General features: G+C 41.0%; 1 protein-coding gene across 11 annotated transcripts in view; it reads left to right on the top strand.

Annotated features, from left to right (window-relative positions):
- DLG2 (discs large MAGUK scaffold protein 2) overlaps positions 1 to 25,504 on the top strand; it is a 1,449,547-nt gene that overhangs the window by 986,722 nt on the left and 437,321 nt on the right. For all 11 annotated transcript variants that reach the window (XM_043528333.1, XM_043528345.1, XM_043528361.1 and 8 more), the window contains one exon: positions 12,102 to 12,226. In XM_043528333.1, the coding sequence (XP_043384268.1) occupies positions 12,102 to 12,226 (125 nt within the window). The remainder of the gene's footprint in view (positions 1 to 12,101; positions 12,227 to 25,504) is intronic.

The following is a 25,504-nucleotide window of genomic DNA, read 5'->3' as shown; positions in this document are numbered from 1 at the left end:
TTTCAATGCTTGTGAACCCCACTTCTCTTCCTAATAGGCTGACAACAGAGTTTGAAAACTTTCCGTCATGACAGTTGGGTCTCCTACATAAGTGAAATAAAATGGGCTTTTAGATTAAAACTTATTAATAGCAAAAAGGTAGGGCTGGCTCAAAGGCCGGAAAAATCAAGAGGTTCTGATACGTATTTACAAAAGACAATATGGACACTAACAAATGCATTTCATTTACTGTCTAGGTTTTACTGAGAGCTGATGTACTGCTGAGCATAACTGTTGGGGAGAAAAATTTCACACACCTTGTTTCAGATAAAAAAAATAAAAATAAATATTGTGGGAGCCTCAACTAATTTATAGTGAAATGTAAAGTGCTAGGGAATTTCATAGACTACCTATTCTACCAAGTTCGGCATGCTGAACAGCTACACAAACAGGATGATGGCAAACTACATAAATGTAATAGCAGGAATATTCAATCATCTTCCTTTAGGATTTTGTGTTTGAACTTAAAGATCCCAAGAGTCTTTCAAATGCTTTTCTTTTTTTTTCCAACTCTGTTTAGACTAGGTGCTCCAAAGATCCCCTTTGGGAAGAAGGAAGTGAATGCATTGTGACTATGGAAATAGCAACTGTGCGGATCAGGGCCGTCCTTAGGCATACACAACATAGGCAGCTGCGTAGGGCACCTGAAAATTTGGGGCACCACTGCATCTTAGTGTCCACCTACCCGACTTTCCTATCCCTGTTCTGACCCTTCCTGCAGGCTCCGAGTCTTCCTCGGGAGGGGATCTAGTAGTATTAAAAGTGAAAAACCCTTCCAGCCTGCCAGGCCTATTAGCACAACACTGAAACTCTTAAAGAGCCATTCAAGGGGTAATGAAGCCATTTAACAGGCATTTGACAACCCCCAGGTATATACTGTCAGTTTCTGAATTTACTGACAAAAACAGTTGTGCATTACTGTAATATTTACTCAGAACATGTCAGTCTACAGGACCTTAGTTTAAAATTTGCTTTAAAAATATTTAATTAGTGTGTTGGTGAAGATCATAAAATCACATCTCTAAAAAATCCTTGCATAGATTTTTAGATGCACAATCATCTTTAGCCTTAAATGCTTGGATCTTCGGACATATAGTTTTTTTTTAAATAAATCCTTCAAAAGACCACCCTTATCTAAAATATACATTTTAATTACTATAGTAAAAAAAAAACTTGCTCCCAAAGTCTTCCTGTCCTTTCTGTCCATCCCTTTCTCCCTTCCCCGCCTCTGCCCGTCCCCTATTGAAGAGGTCCCTTAAAAGGACAACACCCCTTGACAAACCCCTTTCCTTCCACTGGATAAAGAGTTTCCCTTTCTTTACTTCTGACTATCTGATGAACTAGTTTTAAGAGAACCCTCCAGCAAAATCAGTACCTTAGTAAGATATAAAATCCTTTGTTATGCCTAAAATCTTTGGAAACATATTTTTTAAAGTTGGTGACATTTCATAAACATGTCTATTGTTATGGAGATCACACAAAGTAAATTAGTGTTCCCTTTCCTAAAAGCAATGAACATTGTTATGTTTCAGAGTAACAGCCGGGTTAGTCTGTATTCGCAAAAAGAAAAGGAGGACTTGTGGCACCTTAGAGACTAACCAATTTATTTGAGCATGAGCTTTCGTGAGCTACAGCTCACTTCATCGGATGCATACTGTGGAAATTGCAGAAGACATTATATACACAGACACCATGAAACAATACCTCCTCCCACCCCACTCTCCTGCTGGTAATAGCTTATCTAAAGTGATCATCAAGTTGGGCCATTTCCAGCACAAATCCAGGTTTTCTCTCCCTCCTCTAGAGAGTGAGTTTGTCTGTGGGGGGGCGGAGGGTGAGAAAACCTGGATTTGTGCTGGAAATGGCCCAACTTGATGATCACTTTAGATAAGCTATTACCAGCAGGAGAGTGGGGTGGGAGGAGGTATTGTTTCATGGTGTCTGTGTATATAATGTCTTCTGCAATTTCCACAGTATGCATCCGATGAAGTGAGCTGTAGCTCACGAAAGCTCATGCTCAAATAAATTGGTGAGTCTCTAACATTGTTATGAACATTCTAAACCTCTGTGACTGATTAATTTAAAATAATGTCTTTGTTTCAGTGAGTTAAATATGTAGTAATTTGGAATATTACTTTATGAAGGTTTAAGAGTACATTTAAAATATAAAATCAGCTTAGAAATACTGATTAAGAAAATGTAAAATAGAGAAGAGCTGCATCATGTATTCCATAATATTTAATGTTGTAGTCAGCAAGACAGCTGACTTGCCCTTACTACAAAGGAAAGGAATTAAAGAAAGATTGTCTTTTGTATGGAAAGTATATTCTATCAATGGAGCTTTCCCTCTTTGCACTGAAGTGTTGGCACAGGGTATGGTTATGGATGAAATCATGACCATATTGAAGCCAGTGGGTGTTTTGCCACTGTCCTCAGACTCATAGACATTAAGGTCAGAGGGACCATCATGATCATCTAGTCTGACATCCTGCACATTGCAGGCCACAGAACTTTACCTACCAACTCCTGTAATAGACCCCTAACCTCTGGCTGAGTTATGGAAGTCCTCAAATCATGGTTTAAAGACTTAGTCACAGAGAATTCACCATTTACACTAGTTTAAACCTGTAAATAACTAATACCCCATGCTGCAGAGGAAGATGAAAATCCCCCAGGGTCTCTGTCAATCTTCCGTGAGTTCTGGTGTACCATGTGGATAACTTTAAACCCATGACATTGTGCACCAGATACAAACACCATGGCATATATCTAGGGTAACCAGATGTCCTGTTTTTATACAGTCCCGTTTTTTTGTGACTTTTTCTTATATAGGCGTCTAGTACCTCCTACCCCCTGTCCTGTGTTTTCACAGTTGTTGTCTGGTCACCCTACATACATCAGCCTCTTCAGCTTTTGCCAGTAACAGCATTGCGAACTCTTTAACAAAAATAATATTAAGCTTTCAAATGTAGCCAGTACAGATCTATGGACTGACTGGCACTGTTCCTCCAATCCTTGTGAAAGTATTTTCATGGTCAGTTATGGCCAGATATTATGTTTCTAGGTGGTTGCTTCCCCTACCTTGGTCTGTTTTCCTCATACTTGGTAGTGTAGTCATAGGAATTGTGAAGGCCCTTGGGGCCAAATGGAAAAATCCAGTGCACGCCCTGAGTGGCACAAACATGCCTATCTACAGGAAGAGATTGTTCTGAACTGTAACTTTCCTTTTCCCAAGGTGCTAAGAAGACTTAATGGAGAGGGTAGTGCTTCCCTGCCCCCTTTTTCTGAAGAACATTAATCTGTGTTTTGCTGTGTCCTTTTCTAACATTTCCTTCCATCTTCCTTTCTTTCTAATTAAACATTAGCCAGCATGTTTTGTAGCATATTCCCCCTGTTCTTATTTTTCTGCAAGACATATAATGGATATTATTTTCTCAGGCAGAGAGTAACTTGGAGGATGCTAGTACCTAGCAGGGAGGCATATTGAGGTGGAAAACATCCATATTTGGTTGTCACAGCTCAGAACAGTGACTGTGGTGTGGGGGAGGTAGAGGGATGGTGGTACTGTTCTTGTTGAGCGGGGTATTCTTAACTAGCAACATCCATTCTCTGGAGCCTTACAGTCTAAGGGTTTTTTCTTTGTTATTCCTTTTCTTCTGCATTGTATTAGTGGAAATAAAAGGTGCACCCCTTTTAAAAGGGGGAATTATGTGATTTCTGTAACTATAAAAGCTGCTAGAATGTGCTGGGAACTTTTTGTTTGGGCTTGGAAACCAGATCTGAAGGGAGTTCTCTTGCATAGACTGGGTCTGGATACTGCCAGAACCTGACAGTGAGTGAACTGGCATTTTGCCCCATTCTGAAGGATTGCTTTATTTTGGTGGCTGGCTTAGTTCATTCTTTTAGACATGCTGTTTACATTCTCATTTTTTGCATGTGTAATAAAGAAAAACAATCCCTCATGCTATTTTAAAAATCTCCCTGCTGGAGTCATGCCCTTCCCCTAGACAGGGCTGCGAGTTCAAACCCCACCTGTAGGTAGCAAGTGAGAAGAATCATTAAAGTTCTTGTCATCTTGTGAATTGTGGTTACCTAGTGAATGTTCTGAATCTGATAAGGGGTTTGAAAACAACAAATGGCACAGTGACAGATGGAAATATGCACCATATGGAGCATAATAATATAACTACAGACTCTGAAAACTCCAACTCTGGGGAACCCGCCAGCTGACGTGGGAGTAGTGAGAATTCCATGAATTATGTTACTCTTGAGTAGAGTTGAAAGTACAAAAGACTTCAAGAGCCTACTGATAAATAGGCAAATAGTTTTGCTCTCTGAGTTAGAGGAAAAGGAGGCAGCTTTGTTCAGGTTTTTGAAACTTGAACTCTGAGCAAAACATAATAAAAGAAAAATGGTGTATATGAGAGGATATTTATATACATATTTAAAACTCATCTGCAGGAATGATTTGCATCTGTGATCCCATCGTCGTACACATACTAAGCAGGTTAAAACAGGTTAGTGTTAGAACGGGAGATGGCCAAGGAACTGTAATGATCTTGGGGTTCATTAAATATCAAACCAGTGAATGAGAGAGGAATAAAACTTTAATAAATAAACTGGAGAGCTTCTGTAGTGAGCTGCTGCACACAGCTATGTGGTGTTCCCAACCCCTGCCTTCAGAGCACATCTCCAAATTCCTATGTTCATAATACTGTCCCTTATGAGGGAGCATCTCTAAATTTTAATCTTCTATACGCATACCTCTACATCTTCCCTCTTACAGAAAAGTCGACCACTTCTAGTCCTGCTGTTGTCTTACCGACAGTCACTGTAGTAAGAAATCTAATGAGAATGTGCAAAATACCTATTTGGTGCTGTAAAATACAGAGTTTCTGGCTCTTGCCTGGAGAGAAGCTGGCTCCACCCCGATGTGCAGTTCCACTGGGCTGTGGTCCTTTCTGCTGGCTTTATTATCTTGGTATTCCGATAAACACTGAATGGCTTGATACCACGGGGATTCAGGTTCCCAGAAATAAGGAGCTCTCAACCAGAAAATGTAACTAAATGGGACATAGTAACAAAAATGGATTGTAAAAGCTTTTAGCTAGTTATCTATACTGGACAAATGAGGAAACAGCAAGGATAATAGTTAGACTGTAAACTTCTTGGGGCATGGATGGTGTCTTCCATTCTATGCTGTACAGCTCGAGCACTCGAAAAATAACTTCAGAAGTGCTCAACATTGACTTCAATGGGAACAGTTAATCTAGGGCTGAGCGCTTTGGAAAATCCCACGGTGACAAGGTAAAGATGCTGCAGCCTATAAAGGGATTCCTGCCTGTTACATGACTGCTCATAGAAGAATATAAAATAAAGTCAAAACTGGGTAAAAGGGTAACTAAGAGGAAGGATGTGTTCTCTCCCCTCTCAGCTGGCTAAAGAACGGAAAGTCTCTGGGAATTATTGCCAAGCGTTTTTTGGTTGATTTGTTTTTGTTGTGTGATCTTTTGTGGATAATAAAACAAGCCCTGAGGAAAGGGCCTTAAAACGCCTTATGCTTGGAGGTTTTTTTCCCCTTCCCTTGGCTTCTGAATCTTCCCACCATCTTATACCCATCCTAAATATTGTCTTTTAGTGTTTGTTAGAAGAAAGAAAGTCCTAATGTGAGTGTTTGTTGAAACAGTACAGTATAGCTCCCATTATTGTGTGGTGTATGTGTGATTTAAGGGAAGGTTTCTGAGTCTTAGGATAAAGAGGTGGGAAAATTAGCAAATAATTAGAAAAATATCATAGGTGCTAATTCCATCTACAGCCTTTTTATAGGAAGGGCCAGGAATCAAGTAGTAATAACTGAGCATTTGGACAGATGGAAAGTGTTAAGATAGCTGTCAGTATTTTAGGACCGATAAGAATTTATGGGACATAAAAGGAGTCGTCAAGATTAAGGTCTTAAAACCATATATATTCATTCAGAAGAATAGTTCCACTGAAGTCAATAGGCCTGGTCTGAAGCTGGTCAGAATGTTCGTTTATCATGCAGAAAATTTTGAATTTTGGTGTAAAAAATTGAAAACTGAAAATTTTCAGCTGAACATTTCAGTTTGAAAATCAAAGATCTCAATTTGAAAATGCTGCTGTGGTGTCTCCTGGGAGTTATAGTTCAGACGCCTCATGCCTCCATTCTTCTCTACGGGCCTAGCTTCCTTGCTGGACTGCATTTCCCATGAGGCCCCTTAATTTCCCTTCTTGATGAGCCACGGCATGTACCACGGGAAACATAGTCTAGTTGAGGAACTTGGCCCACAGAGGATGTGGGCATGAAACATTTGAACTGCAACTCCCATGAAGCATGAATTAAAACCAAATATCTTTTGGGATTTATGTGTTCAGTTTTTCAACTAAAAGTTGAAAATGTCCACAGAAAATAGATAATTTAATGAAAAGACGAATTTTATCAAAATCTCAATTTTTCCATTGACAAGCAGTTTTGATGGAAAATTTTCAACAAACCCTTCTCCATACATGTGAGTAAAGCTACTCACCTACCCAAAGTATTTATAGAATTGGGTCCTAAACTGGTATATGTGGAAGAAGGGCTTGTGTAATTAGTGTAACAGTGGACTTAGAAGGAGAGGTTTAATTTATAGCAGGCTTACAAACATAAAGGTGGAAAGTAGGGTAAAAATTGCTAGGATAAAGATGCAGAGGAACTGGGAGAGTAAGAGTTCTAGTCTGTTTTAGCCAGACATACAAAATAAAATAGCAAAGCTTAAAGTTAATCTTAATTTAAAAGTCCACGATTTTAGCTAGGTCCTGATTTGTTTAGAGATCCTGCATGCAATATATGCATATTTCTCTCAGGCAGTAGGTGTGCATGTATATTTTTTCTTTTCTCTTAGGCCATGTCTACACTACACACCACTGGCAGTGGCGGGTAGGGTATATGTAGCTATACACTGCAACAAAAACGAGGCTGTGTCAACACTGTGGTGTATAGCTTTTCCCTGCTGCCTCTCTTTTCCTGCTGCTGGAGCCTTTCCCTGCATCAGGGAAAGTCCAGCCGTGGGGAGGCAGGGGGAGATGGGGAAGGCACTGCTTGGGAATGTAGAGAACCATGTAAGGTAAATACCGTAGGGGTTCAGGTGTGTCTTTACTCTTCTCACCTAAGCAGTACCTCACCATCTACACTGCTATTTATAGATGTACTAGTGGAGTTTGGAGTGTATGTTCTCTACATACCACTGGAAAGAGGGTGCAGTGTATCTGTACCCTTAGTGTCTGAGATGAGGAGAATAAGACTTAGAGGATTTCTTAGATTATTTCCCTTGCCCCCTTACTTTTTCACCTTTTTGAGTGCCTGATACCCAGAGAAACAATTAAAAGATTTAACCCTCCAGTTGAGTTCAGATAGTTCCCTATTAAAATTGGCATATGGGCATTCTTTGCTTGGGCATTATCGTTTGGTATGTGGGCATTGTTATTTAATTGAGAAAGTTTTAGAAATAACTAGTCTTCTGTAAAGATACAGTACAGGTGTATTAAGGCTTAGTGTATTTTTGGCTAATGATTTATAAATCATTTGTTAGCTGTTCAAGATGCTGCTAACTCATATGTATTATTTATCTTGCCTAGGAGTGCTTGTCATAGACTAGGACCCCACTGTGGTAGGCACTGTAAAAATCCAGAACAAAAAGACAAAAGAACAAAAATAAATAAAAAGACAAAAAAACCCAAAGATTGTTCTGTACAAATCCAGAAGAATCTACGTGTAAAACAAGAGGCAACAGATGGATTAAGACAGACAGATGTGGGGGGAGTACAAGGAAACAGTGAAACGATATGGCCCACATGATAGGTTGTGATGTCAGCACACCAGCAGCTTAACAGTTGTCAAGTTTTATACAGGCATCACAGCAAAGGAGAGTTTGAAGGAGGATAATGAAGTAGCTCTGCAGATGCTTAAGGGAGCTCCTCTGAAATGTGAGGGGCAACATGGGGGAAATAAAGGGATTGTCTGAAAATTTTAAAAATGAGCAACATCGCCATATTAAATAAGAGAAAATATGCAGGGTGTAGGGATAGACCATGAAGGATCTTGAAAGTGAAGACAGGTAGCTTATGTTTCACGTGATAGGGAAGTGGGAGCCAATAGAGGGATGCAAAGAGAGGAGTGACACGGGCAAAGTGATAAATTAGGAAAATGATCTTTGTAGCAACATTTTGAATGTTCTGAGCAGGGGGTTGGACTAGATGACCTCCTGAGGTCCCTTCCAACCCTGATATTCTATGATTCTATGAATGGATCTGAGCGGAGCAAGACTGCATTTGGCAAGGCCAGAGAAAAGGGTATTGTTGTAATTGAGGTGTGAGGTGATGGAAAGCCTGGATGAGAGTTTTACCTATGTGGATGGATAGGAAAGAGAGATTATGCAGAAAGAATTGGTAACAGCTATAGCCTGGATGTGAAAACGTAGAGAGAGGTCCATGCTGAAGATGACACTGAGATTACAGGCCTTAATGACAGGCAGAATGGGGGTGGTGTCCACAGTGACAAAAAGAGAAGGTAGCAGGAAGGAGAGAGATTAGAAGCTGTGTTTTGGTCATGTTGAGCTTGAGCTTGCAACTACACATCCACAAGGAGATGTCAGAGAAACAGGCTGAGATTTTAATTTGGACAGAAGGAGACAGGTCTGGAGTAGAGAGGTAAATCTTATGAGTTGCCCTCATAAAAATGGTAGTTGAACATGTGGTTGCAGATGCAATTACCAGCATATAAAGTGTAGAATGAGAAGAGACAGGGAACCAGGGCAGAACCCTGATGAGCCCCCACAGAAAGCTGGTGGAGAGGAGGAGGAGGAGGATCCTCCAAAAGCCATGTTGAAGGAGCGATTATAGCAATAGGAGGAAAACCAGGAGAAGACAGAGTCACAGAAGCCAAGGGAGGACAAGATTTCAGAAAGAGGCACACTGTCGACAGCTGACAGGTCAAGGAGGATGAAGATGGAGTATTAGTTCTGAACTTTGGCTAGAAAGAGGTCATTAGAGACTTCGACAAGAGTGATTTCACTGAAATTCCAAGGGTGGAAGATGTACTGGAGAGGGTCTGGGGTGAAATTGGAGGAGAGGCGCTATGAACAGTGATTGTAAACAGCTTGTTCAATGAGTTTAGAGATGAAAAGGAGATGGGGCGGTAGTTGAAGAGGCAAGTGGGATGAAGGGAGGGGTTTTTTTAAGATGGGAGAGACTAAAGCATGCTTGTATCGTGAGGGGAAAGAGACAGAGAAGAGTGGGATGCAATAACTGGTAGAAGTGGAGGGGAGCAGATGAGAAACTTTTGCATCTGACTAGGTAGAAGGAGAGAGTTATAGAAGGGAAAGTGGGGGAAAGGGAAGGCAAGCTGAGGGGAGGGAGAAGGTCACGTCTTATTTTGTCAGTTTTCTCTTGGTAGAAATGGGCAAGGTCCTGTGCAGAGAGAAAATTTCTCTCTAGGTTGGCAACACAGATTACAGTATTCATTTGAGAACCACAAAGAAGAAATTACTGTACTAGGCCACTTGCCTTTCCCAATTTACTTTCATGTGTAGGAACGTATATAGAGATATAGCAAGCTAGTCTGACAGCTTGCAGATCCTGTTGATCAGGTCAAGGATTGTGACCAGATTAATTACTAGCAATTTTCTGGATCTGAAAGTGCTAGCAAGGGGTGCTGCTCTATTCTTTTCAAAGGTTGCTCCAAGAGGCAGAATCAGAATAGTCTTGCAATACAGCTGACATACATCTATGGATAAATGTCAGGGGCGGGCAGTGATTCACTTGGAAAGCCTGCAGCAGTTTACCATATCATTACTTACAGTGAGCGTTGTTATAGTTATTAAAGCTGAGGAGTTAATGTGGCTAAGATGGGAAAGGGTGGGGCGAGAGGGAGAGTGCACTGAAAGTGTGAAACCTTTTCAAAATAATTTCCTGCTGAGAATTTCAATGAACTTTTGGTGACGAGCTGTGACAGCTAGGCATACCCCACATAACAAGCAAGCTTTATTTGAAAAAAGCTCTTCAAGCATTGTGTTACCTTATACTGTATCCACTTGTGCTGCAGATCCAGCTAAAAATTCCTTTCTCATGCTTCCTTGACAAGCCCACTTTCTTTTTTCTTGAGAGTAGGTTTTAGCGATTAAGATTAAATCTACTGAGAAGCACGGGATGCCACAGATGCTGAGCTCTTCTTAAAAATTCGACCTGACACTTGACAGAAAAGCAAAGCTTACTTTCTGTTTTAGCGGTGCTTTAAGGCACCTGCGGTGATGCTGCATCTAAACTGGAGTGGCCATATTTCAAAAATGAGTGGTCTAAGGGCCCTCTGTGATCTCCATGACATCTTTACTTTGAAGATTCATCAGGACATTCACTGACAGTATGTTATTAGGAAAACTCTTAGGGAAAGTATCTTAAAGTATTATCAAAGAGGGAGCCTGTGTTGTCTACATTGTGTGATCAGGCATATTATAAAATATATGGAAAGTAAAATGAGCTGGACCTGATCCTAATGGATAAAAGGCTAAATCATGGGTTTATCATGCCATTTTAGAAAGGCTTAGTAACCCCTTGTAGAATATCTGTAAAATGTTCCATTTCCAATATTACAGCTAGCTGAACAGCATTACAGTATGTATATCCCTAAATCCTTTTTGTCTATTGTTTAGTCCAATATTGAAAAATTATTCAGGACCACATATTTGCACTGGGCCTGCAGATTGCATTCAAATCTCTTAAGAAATAATAATGACTGTGAAACACTGATAGCACTGGCTAGAACTTGGCATGTTGTACACAAGTGGTGTATAAGCTTCCCCACAAAGCTCTGCCAGTGCACCTCATTCCTGGCCACCTAACTGAAATGCATTTTAAGGAGAAGAAATTGAGATGTGATAACAGAAATAGAGTTTTGGGTGGGTTTGATGAGCAGTTGTCTCTCCTCACTCAGATTGAAGCAGCCAGTTATCTGTGTCTACAAGCAGCACTGGCGATAACAAACCCCAGAAGTCTGCTAGGCAGAATAAAATCAGAAAAGTGTTTAAAATAAGCATATTGAACATATTTTACCCCATACACTTGGTGAACAAATTGTACATTTATCTGCAGTAGCTAATAGGGCTGTTGTAAGCCTGAATGCATGTGTGTAAAGTTGCTTGGATTCCTCAGATGAAGGGAGGCTAAAAGGGCACAGGTTTATATATCATTGCTCTTCAAAAGAATGTCTATGACCACAACTATTTTAAACTTGAAAACAATAACAATCAGTACATAATTCTGAAAGAGGTTCTAAAATTGCTGGCATGAGTGTAGTGTGAGAGGAGGTTGGCACACTAGGTTGTGGTGTGTGCAAGTATAGAGATACATGTAATAATAAAGGATTGTTTACCTGATACATTCTAATGGCTACTCCAAATAATTCATTTGCTATTTTAAATATGCAGAAAATATGTGTGCCAAAAATTGCTCATTTAAAATTTTTTTGGGATATGAGTAGTAGTTGCTTTTCAGCAGAAAATAATATATTTTAATTTTTTTCTTCTCCTGCATCCTGAGGTGCATAGGGCGTCCACCATTTTATTCAGAGTTTCAGTTTATGTAGTGATGCTGTTGTTTCTTAGGCTGCTTTACTGGAAATTAAAGCATTCAGGTTAAAATTTTCAAAGACTCCTAACTGGTGTAGGAGCGCAAGTCTCATTGAATGTCACTGAGTCTTGGTCTCTGAAGTCTCTTAGGCGCCTTTTGAAAATTTTATCTTTAAATTATTACATTTAAGCTTGATCTTGCTTCTGCAGAAGTCTACGTGAGTTTTTCCATTGATTTTGGCAACTCTTTTTGTGTACTTTTCTAGCCTGCCTTGTTTTAGCTGACAGCGAATTTTTTCTGGCTGAGTCATATACACCTGGAAGTATGGCACTGCTAAGTAAAAAAAAGATACCTTTGAGAAGCAAGGAGACGCCACTCGCACACAGCAGCTAAGTTCTGAGGAATTCTAGCAGCTGATAAGTTTTTTGTTTTTCTTTTCCCAGGGTAATTCTGGCCTGGGGTTCAGTATTGCTGGAGGAACAGACAACCCTCATATTGGGGACGATCCTGGGATATTTATTACTAAGATTATACCAGGAGGAGCTGCAGCAGAGGATGGAAGACTCAGGTAAAAACTTACTACATGACATGCATTTGGAAACTAAATGTACCATTATTAATTATTTTATAATGCTCAAATGTGTGCTAGGTGTTTCACAGAAGACAGACACATGGGGCTGAATTCTTCTCTTTGCTATGCCTGCACAAGCAGCATAAAGTGGCCAGAGAAGGCTACTGAAGAATTTCCTCTGTGCAGGGGAATTCCCTGCTGGCCTAAAGCTGCCAGAGGTAGCTCTGTCTCTTTCTCTGCATTAGCCATCCCACCTGGTTTGAGAGAGCACTGTGTGGGCAGGACAGGGGCATACCAGTGTGGAGCTCTGCCACGCCTAATCCTTACACGTACACACTTGAGGAACCTTATTCCAGTGGCATAGGTTAAGTCTTTCCCTGCACAGCCCTGACTTGTCACAGCTGGGCAGCACTAAATTAAGGATCCACAACCAGCTGTCTGTAGCTACCCTTCACACTCCCCTTTGGGGACTCCTTACCGTTCCTTGGCTGCAGCGGTGAGGTATGCTTTCTTCCATCTTCAGATGGCCTTTCTTCTCAGAGGAGGATCTAACCACAGTGATGTATTCTGTTGCCACCTCCAGGCTAGGTTATTGCTGTTGCTCTTGCGGTGAACACTGCAGCCATATGGAAGCAGCAACATATGGCAGTGTACCTCTTTAAGCAACAACAGACAAAATGAACACGCCATCCCAGTGCTTGTGCTTCCCATTCATTTATGGGCTGAATTCAAAGTCCTAGTCCTAATCTGCAAGGTGTTCAGTTATCTCCACGAATGCCTCACCGTCTGCCAGCCACAAATCGTATGTCTACATTGCAATTAAAAACCTGTCTCTGGCCCATGCTTGCAGACTTGGGCTTGTGGGGCTTAGATTGCGAGCCTGTTTAATTGCAGTATAGATTTCTGGGCTTCGGCTACAGCCCAAGCTCTGGGACCCTTCCACTTTGCAGGGTCCTAGAGCCCGAGCTGCAGCCTGAGCTCAGAAGTCTACACTGCAATTAAACAGCCCCGCAGCCCAAGCCCTGCCAGTCCAAATCAGCTAGCACAGACCAGCCATGGGTGTTTAATTGCAGTGTAGATATCCTGTTCTCAGCCGGGGTATGCTTACCCCTGGGGGTATGCAGAGGTCTTCCAGGGGGTACATCAACTCATTTAGATATTTGACTAATTTTATAACAGGCTACATAAAAAGCACTAGCAAAGTCAGTACAAACTAAAATTTCCTACAGGCAATGGCTTGTTCTATGCTGCTCTATATACTGTACTATGAAATTAGAGTACAATATTTATATTCCAGTCAATTTATTTTATAATTATATGGTAAAAATGAGAAAGTCATCAATTTTTAAGTAATAGTATGCTGTGACACTTCTGTATTTTTATGTCTGATGTTGTAAGTAAGCAAGTAGTTTTTAAGTGAGGTGAAACTTGTGGGAATGCAAGACAAATCAGACTCTTGAAAGGAGTACAGTAGTCTGGAAAGATGGCAAACCATGCCTTAAGACTTCTAATGCATCAGAGGGAAAATGTAGCTGGAAAGACCCAGGATAAAATTCTTAGGCTGTGTAGCTATAGTGTTCTGAGTGGTAGGGTCTGAGTTGTAAGAATTCCTTGCCAAAGGAGATCAAATGAGCCTAAACCACACTACATTCAAAACATATGGTAGGATGCATCTTTTTTCCAAAGTCTTTTCCTAATAAATTAGCTAATAAAATAGAACCATGGGAAGCAACTTTTGGATATTTCTTGTGTCATATAAGTAGCTGTGTTCAGCACTATTACTGCTTCTTCTTGTCGTTAATTATTTGTATTATGGTAGCGCTATGGGGCCATTGTGCTAGGCATTGCACAAACATAACATAGACCGTCCTGGTCCTGAAGAGCTTACAAGTTACATGTAAGAGGGTAGACAATGAGTGGATATAAGGAACAGGCAGGCGGGAGGGAGCACAATAGACATTGGCACTTGGATATCATGATAATAGGCACTCAAGGTATTTGTTATAGTGCCTAGCATGATTGGGGCCTTCACCTCTAGACACTACCTCACCAGAAATAGTAAGAAATCCAAACAGAATTTATATATTAGCTGTTGAATTTCCAAACAGATCTACTAGTGAAGATGTTTAACTATTTTAACAGACTGTTTTAGCTATTTAAGCCATTGTAATGGACAGATTCACTAAAATTTTGCTTTAAATAAAGTACTGCCATTTGAAAACAAGTATTTAGTAACTCACTGCTTCGCTAATTAATGACCATGGACTCAACTCATGATTTCTTAGTAATTGCTGTGTTGTAAAATACTTAGAGACATTTTAAATCCACAAAAGGTAGAACACTAATGCAGCTCTTAATCCATATTAAAAACAAAATTGGCAGTATTTCTCTGCAGCTCAGCAAAGGTTTAATACTAGAGATATAGTGAGTTAGTAAGACTTAAATAATTTTTTTACAAAATATACTACGTAATATTTCTAGCATGTTGTGAAATAAATAGTTCAAATTGAACTATAGTTTTTTAAAAAATGATAAAAGTGCTATTGGTGTTGTGTTTCTCACTAATTTGGAAGCTTCAGTCATTCACAATTGGTCTGCCATCATTAGTGCAAATTATCTAGATGCAACTGTAGTTGCAATTTAATCTGAAGGACAGGCAAGTGTGCTGCTTTCAGTAAAACTCTGTCCTTCCTCACTGAGAATGATTTTTGAGGCTTGCACATATTTACCTAGGCTTCTGTGGTTTGGAAGGAGGAGGAAAGAATTTCCATTGAAATTGGCTTTATGTAAAATCTGTGAAAACCTGAGCAGTTTTAGAGGAACATTCAGTAGTAGGAATGCTGATACAGATTTTTCAAGGCTCCTTCGTAGCCTCCTAATTAGACTTCAGCAAGTTGCCCAGAGCTCCTTGATTGTTTCCCACATCAGTTCCCAACAAACTCTTTTATAATTTCATAATCTGTAATAATTTGTATTCACCTTCCAGGGCTCTACATGCATACTGCACCATTATCTTGTCTTGTTTTTAATATAGTTTGTTATAATTTAATTTTTGTATAGTGAAGTGGCAGAGAAACTTCACATGAAGGAGCAAGTTTTCAACTGCAAAAATCTGGGCAGAATGCCACAGATTTGTTTTCACATATACTCCATATTCTCCAGGTTCTTGGGGAGGGAGTCGAGGTGGGAACATTTCTTTTATTCCACAGCTCTAGTTTTCATACTACCACTTAGAATTTGAACTATTGCTTTTACTTGTGTAAGAGGATTCCTGATTTATCACCTGCTGTTCATATTCCTCTACTCTGCTCAGCATTACAGTGCTAGTGAATGATCCAGATTCTGTCCATCTTGTATGAAGACCTAAGAGTTACTTCATTAAAGATTTCCTGGGAGCTTTTTTGTCCCATCCTCAGAATCCTCCTGTCCTTTCAAGGCATAATTCTGTTTTTTTGTCTGAACTGTAGCAGTAATCTCACTGTAACTTGGACATTCCGGAATGTTAGCGACCATTGCTGATATGTCATTGAAGGGATGAGTTGTCCCATGGTCATCTCCACTGTCCTTTTGGGTACTGACATTTTACACAGCAGTGTGTTTATCAATTGCACCCTCTCTGCAGAAACAAAACAAAAACAACATGCAGGAACAGCCAACAATGATGACCATGTGCCAGGTACCCAACAGAGAAACAATTTAGAAAACTCTGAGCAGGAGTTTGTGATCATGGATAGAGAATGAAATATTTGCCTTTTGTCCATATCTACCCCAGCTTCTGCCTGCAGGTTTTTTAGATTATATAGCAGAGTTGATTGTGTGCATAGGGAGCTCAATTTGCTATCTGTTCTTAAACCCCAAAAGTCACTTGCACTAATTTTTTTTTTAAGTGTAATCAATTTTGTTCTGATTGATTTGAATAAAGACCACCGGATGGTGGGATTTTGAAAGTGACCTCCAATTTACAGCAAATGATCCTGCAAACTTGTCCGAACCTTGTTTACCTTTATGTGTGCGATTAGTCCTATGGACTTCAGTGGGACTACCTGCATATGTAAAATTAAGTACAAATGTAACTGTTTGCAGGACTGGGCCCAAGGTGACTGTTTTTTTTTTTTTATATATATATATACTGGGACACCATTTTAATGACCATGTACAGTGCTCAATTTAGCTTTGTACTACTCTAGTGCCCTTATCCCAACGGAAACATGTCTTTTAAAAATAAACAGCCATTTTATATTATATTCATTTTAATAGAATAATCAATTAATATAGTGCTTTTTTTCCTGGGAAAATCCCAAATATTTTACCACTACTATTTTTGCATACACCACCGCTGAAATGTAGCTGACTCTGGAGTTGAGGGTAGCAGTCAAGCAGTGCAAGACACACGCTGCAGCCTCTGGTGCAGAGGATATTTTGCCTAAGGGCATTGGGAAGAGCACCTAATCTTACAAAAGCCGTGGAGTTTTTAACAATGTCCAGAGAGAAAAGACCTCAGTTCTTTATATTTTCTCTGATAGATGGGGAACTTGTTAATTTTAGGTTGAATTGTATTCTTATGACCTTATTGTACTTTTATAACTATTGTAAAAAAACAAAACAGCCTCTAACACTTAATTATTGCCATTGTGCTCTGTATTGTGGCTCTTCAGAACTTCATGGCAACCACAGAAACAGAACATTCTGCTTGAGAAGCTAGAAGCACAGGTCCTGACCCTTGAATTTAAGGGAGAAATCGCCATTAGTCATTTGTGACCCATAGTGAAGTTCTTCTTCCATCCAGTAGATAGCAGTGTTACACTTACAAGGCAAATACTTCATTGCAATATTGCTACAGAAGTCCTGAGTTTAGACTGTGTACTTGAAGAAATAGAATTTTCAGTAACTTATGGTTGAGTGACCTTTTCTTTCCCCCTTATGTTCTTTTGTTACAAAGAAAAAAAAGAAAAAAATACTGCAGTCAATTTGGTTGCCTGGATGAAAAAAGGAGCTTAATTTACTATTACTACAGATCTTTTTAATGACTCACTCAGTCTATGGTAATTGAGATTCCTGCTTTACACAAGCAATCAATATTTAACAAACTCATTGTTGTATGTGAAAACTGTGGTGACCAGATTACAGACGCAGCAACCCAGTGCATTGACATGACTTAATCAGCAAAGGCCTCAGAAAAGGAATACTGAAAAGCAGTTCATTAGTGTAAATCATAACCTGAGCTAAGTCCCCGCTCCCCCACCCCACATTGTGACTGAGCTGTGCAGAATAGGAGTTGAGAACTCTTTTAACAGTAATAAAAATACACACATGAACTAAAGATAAAGCGTAAATTTGTTTTCAGTAGTGATGGACCAAAACTGATCTAAAATAAAAACATAACAAATAAAATATATATAAAAAATAACCCTTCTGCTTATTGTTGCCAACTTCCACAATTGTGTTGCCAGTCTTGTGCTATTTGATGTTTTTCTTAAAACCCCAGCTGCAGGGGTGATTTGGCTACCTGAGAATCTCAGCTTTCATTTAAGAGAGAAGAGAATATTCAAGCCCTCATGTTTGCCAAGAAAGGCTTGAAAATGTGAACCATATAAAGGGTTAAAACCCAGGAAGCCAAAAAGAGAACGCCAAATGTATTATTTTAAAAACTCTTAAGATTTTTTTAAGCTAGTCTCATGATTTTGAGGCCCTTATTCATGATTTTTGAATGCTGACTGTTAGTAGTACTACACAACTTAACATGAGTTTATTTGAAGGAATATGGATTAGATAATATAAATGGTTTGGGTTGTAATTAAAGCCCAAGCTGTACTAGGTTGGTGGTGGGACAGAGTCGGAGAGAAGGAAGTGGTGATACCTAGAGGTACATTCCAGGTGAGGTCCAATGGATGCTGATATGTCTTTTGAAAAGATGTAGCATATACTTCCTACAGTATGCCCTTTGCGTGTGCTGCCAGGTGCCCTAGCCGCATTTCCCCACCCCCTCCACAAGCATTCTTCCCCCGAGGCAGCTGAGTGCTGTATATATTGTCCTGTGCCCATGGAGCTCTGACAGATGTGTTATAACTGCTGCCTGTGCAGGGGAGCTAGGTTAGGGGATCATCAAAGACTTCTATGTAAGTTGAGTTGCTGTGGAATCATAATAAAATGTAGCCAGACTGGTTTTCTTCCCTAGATCTTAAAGCACTTTGATGTGGGAAAACATCATTATAAAGACAGGGAAAGACAGGAAACAAGAACTGAAATGACTTACCAAAGTCAGAGAACAAATCAGTGGTAGACCTGGGAACAGAACCCAGGTCCCCCTGACTTCCAGTCTTGTGCCCCCTTCGGCTCAGCTGGCTGTCAAATAGCAAAGGGTTTAAGAAAACAATGTCTGTGTTCTCTGTACACTTCTTAGGCAAACCACTGGTGTGTGTTGGAGGATTATAATTTTACCTATGGATAAGCTGTAGAAGAAAGGAACTCTGAAGAAATTAAGACCCTATTTTCATGCAAATATATTTAATAATATAAAAGAGAAATACAAAACTGTTTTAGGGAAAGAATGATATCCAATTGGAAAGGTATCTTAACATGTGCTTATATTTGACTTGAAATAGACCACGGGAAAGGCTGGAACTGATTCCAGTGGGATCAAAGCTTGAAGACTTAAATTGAATTAAAAGCATGAAATGTAATACCTCCTTCTACAGCATGGTCATAGAATAACCAGTTGCTTTTTAGTAATGTCCATTTTCAATATTGGATTCACCACTGGGTGATAGTTTGTTCAATTACTAGACAAGTATTTGGGGGCAATGTAGAGCCCTAAGGAGAGTTATTACAAGTAATATACAAGTTTTTTAGTAACGAGCTGAGAGAGTCTCCAAATGAACTGGGGCTCGTGGCCATGCTTCATCTCTGTCACTGATCAAAGCATAAGAAAAGAGAGAACACACTTCGTGAACTACAGTGCCTCAATCACTGTTCTGTTTTATTCTGTATACCATGCTCATCACCATAGTATCTGAGTGCCTTCCAGTAGTGCGTTAAGCAACGTGACTACACATCTGTCAAGTGTTTCTTTCTCTCATTCTCTGTTGGTTATGTAAGTTTTGGTCTTGAATTTAGGACATCAATACCAATATTTAATAGGTTATGGCATAAAGCCTTCCCAAGACATTACTAATAATTACAGTACTGCTGCAATACATTGATTCATATCTGCACTATTTACAGACCTCTGACAGTGCCATTAGTTCAGTACATAATTTAGTAGTAAATTAATCAGGAGACATTCACCCCATTAAACAAAACATGCTTGTTCTGCAGATGTCCATAAATTAGAGCATGAATTATTGACTGCTCTGGCATGGTTTGTGTTAGGAAGTTTATGAGCTCATTAACTTTGATCATTTTAGATATCTGTGTGTATTTTTTTATGCTGCCATTAAAGAAAACATATCTTCTACTCATCCAGCTTAGGAAGAGTTTTCAACTTCGTAAGGAACAGACCTGGCAAAAATTGAATGTACCATAAATTAGCTGTGTATAATAAGCACAAACTAAAGAGGCTCCATACTCCCTAAGATCTATGCATTATATCATTTCAAACGTTGCTTTAATATAAGCTTATAACTGCACTCACTGAGACTTAAACATTCAGAATTACCACCTCTTCCTCCCCCTGGTCCATGTAAACAGTTTTCCTCTCTGCTATTCTAATCACATCACGCTTCCCACACTGGATCCCTCCACTGGCTTCCTCTCTTTCCATATAGAGTTAGAGCTTCTTATCCTGAGCTATACAGCTTTGCCCATCTCAAGCCTTGTCTGTATTTCTGTTCTCCCATCTGTAAAACTCACATCTTTTGCATAACATTCCAGTGCCAACTGTGTGCCACAATATGGGTTTGATCCAGTTCCTATTAAAGTCAATGGGAGGCTTTTCATTGACTTAAATGGGACCTTGATCAGGTTTGATATCAGCACCCACTGTCATTCCAAATTAGGGTTACCAGGCGTCCGGTTTTTGACTGGAACGCCTGGTTTAAAAGGGACCCTGGTGGCTCTCGTCAGAGGTGCAGCAGGGCTAAAACAGGCTCCCTGCCTGCCCTGGCTACATGCGGCTCCTGGAAGCAGCCGGCATGTCCCTGTGGCCTAGGCACAGGGGCAATTAGGGAAGCTCTGTGCGCTGCTTCCGCTCCGATTGCTGGCTCTGCAGCTCCCATTGGCCGGGAGCCATTTCCAAGGGAGCTGCGGGGGGCAGTGCCTGTGGGTGTCGGCAGCGTGCATTGCAGAGAGTCACCTGGCTACCCCAGTGCCTAGGAGCCAGACATGCCAGCTGCTTCCGGGAGTCACGCGGAGCCAGGGCAGGCAGGGAACCTGCCTTAGCCCCGCTGTGGCACTGACCGGAAGTTGCCTGAGGGAAGCACTGCCCAGCTGGAGCCCAAACCCCCTCCCAAACCCCTGCCCCAGGTCAGAATTCTCTCCCGGAGCCCGCACCCGAAACCCAGCTCTGAGCCCCCCTCCCTCACCCAAACGGCCTCCCACAGCCTGCACCCTGTACCCCAGCCACCTGCCCCAGCCCTGAACCCACTCCCTGACTCTGAATCCCTCAGCTCCAGCCCAGAGCCCCCTCCTGCACTCTGAACCTCACATCCCCAGCTGGAGCCCTCACCCCCTCCTACATCCCAACCCCCTGCCCCAGCCCAGTGAAGGTGAGTGAGGGTTGGGGAGAGCAAGCAATGGAGGGAAGGGGGATGCAGTGAGTGGGGGGCGGGGGTGTAAGGGTATTTGGTTTTGTGTTGTTAGAAAGTTGGCAACCCTATTCCTAATCCTTTGTGTTGTAGCTATCTAGTGTCAACTCCTAGAGGTATTGATTTCGTTTTCCAGTCCCTTGGAAATGCTGACATTTCAACATTTGTTTTCATCCTGAAATGGAAATGTCATTGTTTCTTTATGGAATAGAAATTCCAAAAAAAAAATTGATTTGGAAATGTCTAAATATTTACATTTTTGATTGAAATGAAACATTTTGACATTTCAAAAAAAATATTTCATGTCAGTTTATTGAACTGTCCCCAAATACTTAATTTTGAGTCAGTTCAATATTAAACTGGATTTTCCAATAGTGGTGCATTGCTTTATGAAAACTGTTGTTTGGGAATATGGTGACCCAGTTCTCCCCTATGGGCCAGGCTCCCTGGCTGGACACCACCTCCAGTAATACAGCCAGAGTCATCAGACTACTGGCTTAGACCTTCTTTGCACTGTGGGATATGTAGTCCTCCAGGGAATCCAGTCCATAGGCGAGTATGGGGATTTAAACTGCGACTCCCACAAGCCAAGGTGCTGATAGAGAAATACAGTTAATGCTGTGTTGAGTGGATTAAAACAAAATAATTTGGGTCAATTTAAAAAATGAAATATTCCAATTTGGGTCAAATCAACTCAAAATAAAATATTTAATTTAGAATTTCCCCCCAGAAAAATGATTTTTTTTTTGGCAAAATAAAATTTTTTTGCAAACTTCATTTTATGGAAAATCATTGACAGAAAAATTCCAACTAGCTTTAGACTGGAGGGGGTTATACAGAGTCTGGCTTGGCTTTTCCTTACCCCCTGGGAGGTGAGGGCTCCTGATCCATTTTTTACCGCTAACGGGGTGATGGGCCCCAGGTGCCATGTGGTCAATCTAGCTGTGGTTAGAAGGGTCCCGGCTAATCTTTCTCTTCCCCCTCTCCCCTAGGAACCAGTGCATAAGGGGTTACAAGGAGAACTCTGGCTCCCTGCCTGTCCGGTGGTTGATCTGGGGTGGGGCGGGGCTGGGAGACTGTAAAATTGCAGGGAAGCACTTGCAGCAGCTGTAAGGAAGGGTGTGTTGCTGGAAACAGCGCAAGCCTCTGGTGGTTTTTTACCAAGGGCTCTGAGTTGCTTTGCTTTTGTTTTGAATTTTCCTTATGTTAATAAAGAAAACCTCTGTGGACAGGGATTTGAGCTGAACTAAACTTTGGGGTTTTCTTTTACATTGTAAACTGGCGTATCTACCCACTGTCTCCTATCCCATCTGCCACCAGAGCAGAGGATGAGATGCAGAGGCAATGTGTCAGACCTGGGGTCTGTTGTCAAAGGAGAAGGCTAGCCTAGCTGTCTTCACTCATCATCCGACCCCATTACAGCTTTGGTAGCTTCCCGAAGTTCCCAGTAGAGCTGGCTGGAGTATGACAATTCAGTTTCACAACTTTTTAGATTTTTTTGTTCTGCATTGAAACAAACACAAAGAAAAGCTATAGAACGTTTTCATGAAAAGGAATTGTGTTGAAACATCCATTTTCAGATTAGAAATATCAAATTTTTGATTTGTGTCTCTCTGTCCAGTCAGAAGTGACTGGAGAGTATGCCCTGAACCCAAGCAGCCTTCCCACTGAAAATTTTGCCTCAATCTGAAACATTATGGGTTCAATGTCAAGAAAAGGTCTGATCACATCTAGCTCCCAGTTCAGTGTGAATTTGATGGTGGCATGAGCCCAGATGTTTATGTTCAGTTTTTATTTTGGCAGGCTGAAAAATTTCACTGAGTGATGCAAGTGAGAGAAGGGAAATAGTGATTTTTTTTAAACAGTTTAATTCCAGCTAAACCAGACTAAAATTTCATGGGACCAGGAAAAAAAAAGGGCATTTCTCTAGACAGAGGGCTTTCTCACTGCTGAATTTCAAAGGCTTGTTACAAATAACGAAGGTGTATTTAAAAAAAAAGAAGAAGAAAAAATCACAGGAATGTTATATAAAGGAAAGGGTTACATTGAAAGATCACTACCTCTTCACCCTCCATAACTTTCTAAGACATTCTCTGCCAATTTCTACCACTGCTTCTTCACAACAATTAAACACATCAACGTAATTTGAAGTTCAGACACATTATAGGCACATTATACCCTATTTATCTATTTCATCCAATAGTACTGAAGGGGTTAACACACCTATCTCAGCAACATGTGTTTAGTACCATCTCCCTGCAAATTACAATAATAGTCTGAGAATGCTGCAACAGCAGAATGGTGCTATAAGGCCAAACCCAAATTGTTGTTTCATCAGCATTTCTGTGCACTGCTATTGCAATTACAAGTATTAAATAGCTCAATAATCACTTGTGTGGGGGAAAAGGCTTCCTTGATTATGTAGGTGGGAAATCAGCAGGTCTTTACAGAGACTATTGTTAGTGAAAAATATTACACATCTGGTACCATATAAAACAGCCGTAGTGCTGTTTCCCTCTCAGGGTCTTCAGAAAGCTTAGCATCCTTTCCATTTTTTCCACTTTCCACCAAGTATGAGAATGATAGTTTGGTTTAACTTGAGTCTTCATTCAAAGTTCAAACCAAAACAAAGCCCTTTTTGCGAGACAAAATTCTATTTTAAAAAAGGTTTTTATTTTTAGTCACTTTGTTACTTCCCAGGTCTAACCAGAAGTGGAAGTGCCAAAATACTAAGAGATAGGTGGTTTCTGTATTATTGCTCCTGCTATCAGAAATCTCATCTGTGGTTTGGACAAGTGTCTGAACTTGGGGAGTTCAGCGAAGCCAAACAGAACCAACTTTTGCTATTACCAATTCCTTCACCCAGTTTTCTTCCATATTCACTGTAAATGTTAGAGGGCGGGGGGTTTGGGGGAGTGGGTTGAAATTTAGTGAAACATGGCATAAAAGTCATTGATATGAAAATCATGTCACTCATAGTTCCCTTTTGCTCTGACATGCTGCTTGCTAGTCTGCCATATCATACACCAAAAGCAAAGCTTTTTAGTTCACTAATTTGCATGGTACTAGAAGCAGTGGGCCCTGCTGCTCAGTTTAAGTATACAACCTATTGTTGATGCACTTGAGATGACAGAGTTGAGTACAGACATACCCAATCTTTGTCCTTTTTATTGTATTTATTCGTTTGGAATATCTTGTCTTGATCAATCCACCACTGAAGGGAATATTTTCTACATTAGTGCAGTACTCGTAGTTCCGTCCTCAGCTTGCTACATGATCTTTGGCAAGACTTTCATTCCTCTGTGCTTAAGTTTCCCCATTGTAAAATGGGTGTAGTGATCATCATCTCCTGTGCCTTGTGGGGCTGTTGTGCAGCTTGCTTCATTAGTGTTTGCAAAGCACTTTGAGAGCCCAAAGATTAAAGATGCTTGTAAATATACCACAAGTGCACAATAGCCTTCTGGGTTTTCTGTTGAAACTGGTTTTCCTGCACAAACATGTATGGGTTTCAGATATCCTAGTTGGAAGGATTTTATCTAAGGAGCCTGTGTTACATCTGGTAGCTGCAACACATCTTTATCAAAGACAAGTTTCCTTTCCCTCCCTCAGATGGACCCAGACGGTATGTCTGTACTGCAATTAAAAACCCACGGCTGGTCCGTGTCAGCTGACTTGGGCTTGGGCTGCGGGGCTGTTTAATTGCAAGGTAGACTTCCAGGCTTGTTCTGGAGCTCGGGCTCTAGGACCCTGTGAGTGGGAGGGTCCCAGACCTCGGGCTGCAGCCTGAGTTGCAACATGTACACCATAGTTAAACAGCCCTGTCGCTGGAGCCCAAGTCAGCAGGCAGAGGCCAGCCGCGGGTGTCTAATTGCAGTGTAGACATACACAGAGAAACCAGACCAAGGCACTAGGCCCTGAGGTCATTCCCTCTGCACAGGGAGCAACAGCAGCAGCCGCAAGGAACTGGGGGGAGGACTTCGCAACCCCTAATATCCTTGAATTTCCTTCCTCAAAGCAGCTAGCAGCAGATGCATCTGAAGGCAAAGGGGGTAAGTCAGGGCCTTCCAACCCTCTCTGCCCTGTACCACACCCAGAGAGATTTACCCAGAGCACTTAAGCCCTTTCCCCACCCTCTACTAGCAGCAGCAGCCGCTAGGAGGAGCTTCACAGTCCCTTAGCACCATGTTCACACAGCTCATACTTAACAGGATTTCTTTTTTCTCGTTTTCCATCTCACCACTGCTAATTGGTCCGTTTATCCCAGCCCCCTCCTGCCACTGCAACCCACAGCTACCTAATCCTTCTGCTCTTCTTTCTAGGTCCCCAGAGCACCCCTTTAGCCTTTGGGCTAGAGGTGAGCGGTGTTTTTTGTGAACAGAGGTGTTCTTCCTGGCCAGCACTAGAGGCTGTTGTCTCCTCTGGCTACCAAAGCCATCTATATAAGACTCCCCCTGACCCAATACCTCTGCAGGGAGTGAATGTGCTAGGGGCCAAGAAGGGAGAGAGACTTGATGAGTTCCTGTATTTTAGGGCA

Source organism: Chelonia mydas, chromosome 1 (genome assembly GCF_015237465.2).
Source record: "Chelonia mydas isolate rCheMyd1 chromosome 1, rCheMyd1.pri.v2, whole genome shotgun sequence".
Lineage (NCBI taxonomy): Eukaryota > Metazoa > Chordata > Testudines > Cheloniidae > Chelonia > Chelonia mydas.
Note: the sequence above shows the minus strand (reverse complement) of the source record. Positions and strands in the feature narration are given on the sequence as shown.